Below are 8,394 nucleotides of genomic sequence, written 5' to 3' on the forward strand. Positions count from 1 at the left end.
GACCTTGTCCCGAGAGGTGAATCTCTCTGGCTATCAGAGGTGAAATCAGTAGGCGGTGGCTGCAAGTGGCAATGACTAACTCTGATGAGCAGGCACTGCTGGCGTGGCCGTGACCCGCGGGAGATGCGGGGTCCTGCCGTGGGCAGGGCTGGGCCAGCAGTACCGGGTGCAGGAGTGTGGAGGGCTCCCCCAGCAGAGTACTTAAAAATTACCATGGGCACTAACGAGCCCCACAGCCACCCGCTGAAAAATGTAACGTGAATCTGGTTAAAAAAAAAAAAAAAAAAAGACTTGAAACTGATTTTGTTTTCAGATAAACACGAGCATTTACAAATGAAGTGTAATAATTGTTACTTGTAATCAAAGTTTGTTCATATTAGGCTGTTAATTTCTTGACCTCCTTCCAAGATGTTTTTAATTATCCCTTTCACTCTTTACCATTTGATTCTTTTCGAGCCGGTGGCTGTGGAGTACACAGCTGGGGAGATAATAAAGCCTTCCTGCGGCAATTATCGGTGCTCAGGCCACCGTATCTCGTTATTTTGATAGACAGTGAACTTGGCGCGGTTGCCGGCCGGGTTCACGCAGATGTCACGGTCCGTGTTGTAGGTCACAAGCGGGTCAGCGCCCGGCAAGGGGAGGGCGCCGGGTCAGGGCGCGGCCGCCGCTCCCGGGCAGCGCCGCCGGGCCCCGGGTGCCGCGGAAATGCCCCCGGGGGGCTCCCTCCGGAGCCGGGGGCTGCGGGGACCGGGCAGCGCCGCGAAGCATCGCAGTTGGAAGGAGGGTCCCGTCCGACGCGTTGGTTGTCGGAAAAGTAGTAATTAAAAATGACACCTCATCCCCCCAGCACAAACACACGCACAGCTTCCAGCGTTTATTGAGTTTGTGGTAGGGGAAAAAAAAAAAAAAAGAGAAGAGAAGAGAAGAGAAGAGAAGAGAAGAGAAGAGAAGAGAAGAGAAGAGAAGAGAAGAGAAGAGAAGAGAAGAGAAGAGAAGAGAAGAGAAGAGAAGAGAAGAGAAGAGAAGAGAAGAGAAGACGGAACGGGGAGGAAGAAAGGAGGGTAAAAAAAAAAAAAAAAGGAAAAAGCATAAAAAGCGGGCACGCCAGTTTATTGGTAGCAGCGGAACGGAGCGGTCCGTGGCTCCGTCCCTCCCTCTGCAGCCCCGCAGGGACCGGCGATCGCATCCCTCGGACGGCGCATCCTGCAGCGGGACCCGGCGCTACCGCAGCGCTCCCCCAGCCCTGTCCCGCCGCTGTCCTCCCGCCGAACGGGCTCCGGGACCTGCCACCGGCCCCGGGAGGGGAGCGGGACCCGGCCGGGCTCGGTGCCGCGGCTGCAGGCGGGGTCCCGGCCGCGGCAGCCCCGACGGCCCCGGGCGAGGGCGGGCAGCGGAGCCGGGCGCAGGGCAGGGTGTTCCCTTTCCGCGCTCACCTCCCTTTCCCTCGGTGACCCGCGGGTGAACCTGCACCGGGAGGCCGAGACGGACTGCTGCCCGCCGCTCCTTCCTCCGCAGCCGGGCAGAAACACAAGCCGGCCCTTTCGAGGTGAAGCAGAGGACAGCGGAGGAGGCTCCTCCGTCGACGCGGCGGCTCCGCTGCGGTTGTGCCCGGAGCTCCGCGCCCCAGGCAGGGGCACCCCCTGGCCCCGCTGCCCCCGGCTCCGGCTTCTCGCTCCCCCGCCGTCCCCGGCCGGCGACGAGAGGACGGGCGAGAGAGCCCCGCAGCTGGCAGCGAGCGGCGGCGCCGGGCTGGCAGCGCCCGGGAGTAGCTGCCTCCGGAGCGGGGCATTTCTGTGCCAGGCGCAGCCTGCGGAGCTCCAGCGAACATCGGCGATAAATCCGAGGAGGAGGCGACCGGCCCCAGCCGTCGGCTGTCGGCAGCGTCCCTCGGCCCGCTCCCACCGGCACCGCTCGTCCCTTCCCTCCCTTCCCCGGCGGCTGTCTGCGGCGGGCAGGATGCGCCGCGCCGAGCAAACGGTTAAAGATTTCGGGGGGAGGAGCCAGGCCCCAATCCGCAATTAAAGATGAACTTTGGGTGAACTAATTTATCGGACCAAGGTAGGGTGGGCAGCAACCTGGGAAGGGTATAAAAGGCGGCCCGCGGCGAGCCCGGCCCGCGCACTCGGAGCTCCCGGGGGGCCGGGCTGGACTCGCTTCCCAGCCATGGGCTTCTCCGCCCTGCTCGCCAGCGCCCTGTGCACCTTCCTGCTGCCCCTGCTGCTCTTCTTGGCCGCCGTCAAGCTCTGGGACCTGTACTGCGTGAGCAGCCGCGACCCCAGTTGCCCGCTCCCGCTGCCTCCGGGCACCATGGGGCTCCCCTTCTTCGGGGAGACGCTGCAGATGGTGCTGCAGGTAAGGCGAGGCGATGCCGCGGGGAGCGGAGCAGCGCCCCGGCTCCTCCTCCTCGTCCTGCTGCTGCTGCTAGGGAAGGGGGCGAGCAGCGGCTTTGCCGAGCTCCCGTGCCCAGGTGGGGATGAGCCGCTGCCCCGCCTTATTTTTATTTATTTATTTTTTCCCTCTCCAATATACTTATTCTCGCACCCCTCCCGTCCACCAGCGGCGGAAATTCCTGCAGATGAAGCGCAGGAAATACGGCTTCATCTACAAGACTCACCTCTTCGGGCGGCCCACGGTGCGGGTGATGGGCGCCGAGAATGTGCGGCACATCCTGCTGGGCGAGCACCGCCTGGTCTCCGTGCAGTGGCCGGCCTCGGTGCGCACCATTCTGGGCTCGGGCTGCCTCTCCAACCTCCACAACGGGCAGCACAAGCACCGCAAAAAGGTACGGCCCCGGCGGCGGGCGGGGAGCTGGGGCAGCTTCCCTGCACAAGGTGGCTGAGCCCGTGTCCCCTTCCTCCTCCTCCTCCTCCTCCTCCTCGTCCCCCCGGGCAGGTGATCATGCGGGCCTTCTCCCGGGACGCCCTGCAGCACTACGTGCCCGTCATCCAGGAGGAGGTGAGTGCCTGCCTGGCGCGGTGGCTGGGTGCCGCTGGGCCCTGCCTCCTGGTGTACCCCGAGGTGAAGCGCCTCATGTTTCGCATTGCCATGAGGATCCTGTTGGGCTTCCAGCCCCGCCAGGCTGGCCCCGATGGTGAGCAGCAGCTGGTGGAGGCCTTCGAGGAGATGATCCGCAACCTCTTCTCCCTGCCCATCGACGTGCCCTTCAGCGGGCTCTACCGGGTAAGGCTCCCTGTTGGCTGGGAGCACTCCCCGTGCCAGTGGGGAGTGGGTGGGAGGGATGGTGGCACAGCACAAAGCCCACCTTGCCCCCCCACTGCCCGTCCAGGGCTTGCGGGCACGCAACATCATCCACGCCAAGATCGAGGAGAACATCCGTGCCAAGATGGCCCGCAAGGAGCCCGAGGGCGGCTACAAGGATGCACTGCAGCTGCTGATGGAGCACACACAGGGCAACGGGGAGCAGCTCAACATGCAGGTGAGGTTCCCTGGGACCAGATCCATCCCCTTCCCACCTGCTTGTCTTCCCAGTCAGCAGCACGTTTATGTTGTGGGGCTAGAAGGAGAGAGCAGGAGGTATTGCCCCTTCCTGGGCAATAAACCAGCTTGTGCAGTGCACTGGGGTCCTCTGGGTGGACGATGCAGCCAGGCTGTTGGATGGGGTGTGCAGGACTAAGGCCATGCCTATAGTGAGCATCCCCCACCTTGGCTCCTGCCTGGGTGCAATTACAGCATTAGTAGCAGGGTGGGTCTGGTGAAGACAGCACGTTTGGGGCCTGTTTTATCCTTCCTCTGTCCTGTGCAATAAGGAACTGAAAGAGTCTGCTACGGAGCTGCTGTTTGGGGGCCATGAAACCACCGCTAGCGCTGCCACTTCACTGATTGCCTTCCTTGGGCTCCATCACGATGTCCTGCAGAAAGTGAGGAAAGAGCTGCAGGTGAAGGTGTGTGTCTTCCCCCTGAGGCATTTCACAGGGGTGGGTGGTAGGCAGCCCCCCCAAGGAAAGGTGTTCCAGACAGGGCTCCCCCTGACCGAGGAGGTTCCCAACTTATAGGGGTGGCAGGAGAATGCCACTAGCAGGGGGGCAGCCATTTAGCACTGCCGGGAGCCTCTTCCAAAAATGTGATGGTAGCATCTTCCTTTCTAGGGGTTACTATGCAGTCCCAACCAAGAGAAGCAGTTGGACATGGAGGTCTTGGAGCAGCTGAAGTACACCGGCTGTGTCATCAAAGAGACCCTCAGGCTGAGCCCTCCTGTTCCCGGAGGATTTCGAATTGCACTCAAGACCCTTGAGCTGAATGTAAGTGGGGCTTGGGCTTGCTTCTCAAATCACCTGCAAAATTATGAGCACACTGACATAGCGTACCCACCACACAGTGACCTGCAGGAAGCCAGGAGGGAAGGCGAGGTGCGCTAACATGTCCCACACTGATATTTCAGCCCCTTTAACACAGCAAGGCATTTCATGTCTTCTCTCTCTTCTTTTGGTAGGGTTACCAGATCCCAAAAGGCTGGAATGTTATTTACAGTATCTGTGATACCCACGATGTAGCAGATCTCTTTACCAACAAGGATGAATTTAATCCGGATCGCTTCATGTCTCCATCTCCAGAGGACTCCTCTAGGTTCAGTTTCATTCCTTTTGGTGGGGGCTTGAGAAGCTGTGTGGGCAAAGAGTTCGCAAAAGTCCTTCTAAAAATATTTATAGTGGAGCTGGCTCGGAGCTGTGACTGGCAGCTGCTGAATGGACCTCCTACAATGAAAACAGGACCCATAGTGTACCCTGTGGACAATCTGCCTACCAAATTCATAGGTTTCAGCGGCCAAATCTGAGAGTTCAACACTTGCCTCTGGATGAATTTCTATATAGCATCTAATATGTACATAGTAATTTTTATAGTAACAAAGGCCTTTAAATATTTAAACTTGTAAATGTACAATAGTTATTTATGTCTTCTAAGTATTTTAAATGGCTATGATATTTTTTTCCCCAAGCACTAAAATTATGGATCTCTGATTCATAATTAGATAATGTTATTTCTATAGAAATAATTTTTCCCCTATTTAAAAATCTTATTGAAAGCTGGCCAGATAAGTGTTTGAAGACATTTCACAATGATGTATGTATTAAATATTCTCAAAGGAATTTGAAACAATGGTAACTAGCTATTCATCCAAATTACTTAAACGGTTATTGTTTGAGAATGTTTTCAGTATTATTTGTGTCTAGATCTTACATTTAATATGTGAATTTTAAGTTTGATAATAAAGTTTATTTTTGAAGATCCTCTGTATGAAGATCTGCCTGTATGCTAGAGAGTAGCATAACCATCTCACACAGGTCTAAAGTGTTTGGATATGAAGTTGGATCTGTTTTTGTGAATGAGCTGTTTCCAATTTCTACTGTCCTCATACCTCTGCCCTACCCTCCCGTCCAACCCGTATATTTCCAACTTGTGCATAGTAAATTGTTGTAATAATATGGAATGATAGCAAGTGGTAGAGGTCTCTTTGCCAGGCACATAATTTTGAGACATAGTAAATAAGAAGCAGAAGAGAAGAAGAATGTGTAACAGGCTTTCTCTGGAACTAGAGAAAATAGGTTGGGGGGAGAAAAATCCATAAAGGTTCTCTTCTCCCATATTCCTACAGACTTGTATAAACAGACCACTGGATTTTGTTCTGTGTTGAGTCTGCAGTCTATGAATCTTTACTTACGAAGGTGTCTCTTATCAGCTGTTAGAGCAAATAAAATCTGCTGTGATTTCTTGCTAAAATGCAACAGTTCTGCATAGGGCAGAAATAGAGTATGCATTTGGTTTAAGAACTTTCCTGGAATTCAGCAAAGTGAAAACTAAAAGGCAGGCACTAATGTGAATTGATTAACAGGGAATCAACTGTTGAGATGTAATTCCCCAGGGGTGTGTAAGCAGGGCAGATAAAATGCCCTAGGCATGACCCCTGTTTTGGCTTAACCATAAGTTTTTTTTTTGTACACACCACACCCCCACCCCTGTCCCTATTACTACACCTATTAGTCTTCTCTCAAAAGTCAAATATAGGGTGGCTCTGTAAACATCTACAAAGTAAACTCATGTAATTTGGTGTCATGATCACTTATAAAAGTATATAGACTTTTCTTTTGTTTGTTTGTTTCTGGAAAAGTCACTTTTTCATTATTTTCTCCCAAGATCAGAATTAAGGATGATGTTAAGATAATCAAAATCACTGCAGGTGGTTAATAGCACATATGACGTTTTTGGATTTTTTTAGGGACTTGTTCTATTATGTGTTTGATATGTATTTAAATGCTAGCTGGAAACAAAAACTTCTCGTGTAATACCTTAGACATGACTTACACACAAAAATGAGTGTAGCTATCAAGACTTTTTCATAGTTTTTTTTTTTTTTCATAGTTTTTTTTTTTTTTTTTGTAGTCTTTAAATACAGGAGACATTCATTTTAGATTGTGCTTGGGTCTTCTTGGCAATATTTAGAATCTTAAATAATTTTTATTATAATAACCTCCTGTACCATTATGCTCTTCAGTGATTTGATCAATAATCTCAGTTTAAGACCCCTTTATTAGCAATGCAGTAGCAGAAAATTGCAAACTGATCCTGATTTTGAGGTGATCTTGGAGTCTGGAAAGCATCAAGACTCTTGTTTTGGTATTCCTTGTTAACATTTTCCTCATTAACATTACAACACCCTACAAATCCTGATAGATGCTGATATCCTAGAATTTTTTTATTTATTCTTAATTGAAGTTCTTCATATGTGGGAACTCTTTGCTTGTTGTTATTTGGATTATTTTAGTTTATACTGGCTTTTTATGAAGAGTGGGAATCTAAGTGGTATATGGAGAATATATACTTAATTCACTGTGTAAGCCTAAGATAATATACACATTTCTGTTTCCTTATTTATTTATTTATCTATTCATTTTATTTATTTATTTATTTAAATTCTGGTTTACAAGGCTACTATATTTGTAGAAAAAAAATCATACACTTAATTCTATTTTGTCTTGACATCTGGGGGCACATCCTCAGCTGTTGTAAATCATGACAACATAGCCTATGTTAGCCACTGCCCCCATATAATTTATCTCTGCAGTTAAATGGTCTGTCACTGCTGTATAATTTAGGCATTGTGAAGCTACAAGCTATCCCAAAAAATGGTAGCAGTGTAGCTGCAGTAATATGGAGCTCAGCGTAGGTTAATTGCTAAAATATTTGCCCAACTTCTTGAGCAGGTTTTACAACCCTTGCTAATCTCCTCTATGCAGCTGTATCTCCAGAGTGTGGATGCTGGCTGCAGACCAGTTTCAGGTGAGCTCTGGACAAGTTATGCAGCTCTGCCTGCTCAGTAGCAGCTGGTGTGGGTACAGGCTAGGACTGTGGCTGCTGTTCAGGGGCAGACCTGCTTGTCCACCCTCAGCCCTCACTCCTGTTGTTATGCTGGATACAGGAACTGATCCTGCTGAAAAATTGCCTACCCAAAAAGCTATGACTTCTATTTTTTCTAGCCAGACCAGGTTCTCAGCTGACTGCAGGAGTAGTAGTTTGTGCTGGGGTGTTACAGCAGGCAGAGGAGGTAGGAAGAGGAAGCAGCTGCTTCAGCCTGCATTGATGCTAACAGCGCCCTGCTATAGCTCCTTTCGCAAATGTGGCCACGTGCTGTTGCATGTTCCCGGTGCTCCAAGACTTACAGACTGAAACACACCAAAGGGCTGCATCTGGCAGGGAGCACTTACTACTCTTGTCTTGTAATTGGGCCTTTTGGGGATATTTCATATTCCTTCTCTTCAGTAGTCTGTCATTTAAAATATGCTTTTTAGTTTCTCTCTCATTCAGGAAAAAAAAGGCACATGGCTCAGTACTCTCAGTACTACATTTTAGTCCTGGAACAAAAAGCCATGCCTTATTTGTAGTGTCCTAATTCTCTGAGGCAACTGTGACACACGCCTCTCCTGAACCCAAGTAACAGCAGCTCCTGCCAGCCTGCAGAAGCCCAGCACTTAGAATTTCTGAAGCCTCCATGCAATGCTTAATGAGGTGGTTTGTGTCAATAACGCACATTTATATCCATTCTTGAACCAAAATGACATCGAAGAATGACTTCGGTGTAAACTGACAGAGGAATGTTATGGGTAAATCAATTCGTTATTGAAAGGCAATAGTATTTCCAATTCAGGACAGAACAGGTAACACTTACTTTAGGGGACAGTTACATAAACAAGAAAAAAAAAATTGTAATTGAATGCTGTAGGTTTATCGGAAATAAGAGTATGTAGTTTGAATAATAAAAGATCAAATAAATTATTATTTATATGTAAATAAAAATGTTACCTTTAGCCAATAAATTATTTTATTTTTTTTTTTTCTCTTCAGTTCTTAAAAGCACCTATTGAAGGAACATTATAACTTTAA

General features: G+C 50.0%; 1 protein-coding gene across 1 annotated transcript; it reads left to right on the forward strand.

The window, feature by feature from the left end:
* Positions 1 to 2,575: 2,575 nt before the first annotated feature.
* Positions 2,576 to 5,041, forward strand: CYP26A1 (cytochrome P450 family 26 subfamily A member 1; the record flags this gene model as incomplete). The annotated part of the gene is made up of 6 exons (XM_082765269.1): positions 2,576 to 2,782; positions 2,893 to 3,180; positions 3,287 to 3,436; positions 3,768 to 3,902; positions 4,107 to 4,259; positions 4,451 to 5,041. The coding sequence occupies 6 exons, from the start codon at positions 2,576 to 2,578 to the stop codon at positions 4,790 to 4,792; spliced, it is 1,275 nt and encodes a 424-aa protein (XP_082621395.1). The 3' UTR covers positions 4,793 to 5,041.
* Positions 5,042 to 8,394: the final 3,353 nt, after the last annotated feature.

This window comes from Aythya marila (assembly GCF_965140915.1).
Source record: "Aythya marila genome assembly, chromosome: 7".
Classification (NCBI taxonomy): Eukaryota; Metazoa; Chordata; class Aves; order Anseriformes; family Anatidae; genus Aythya; species Aythya marila.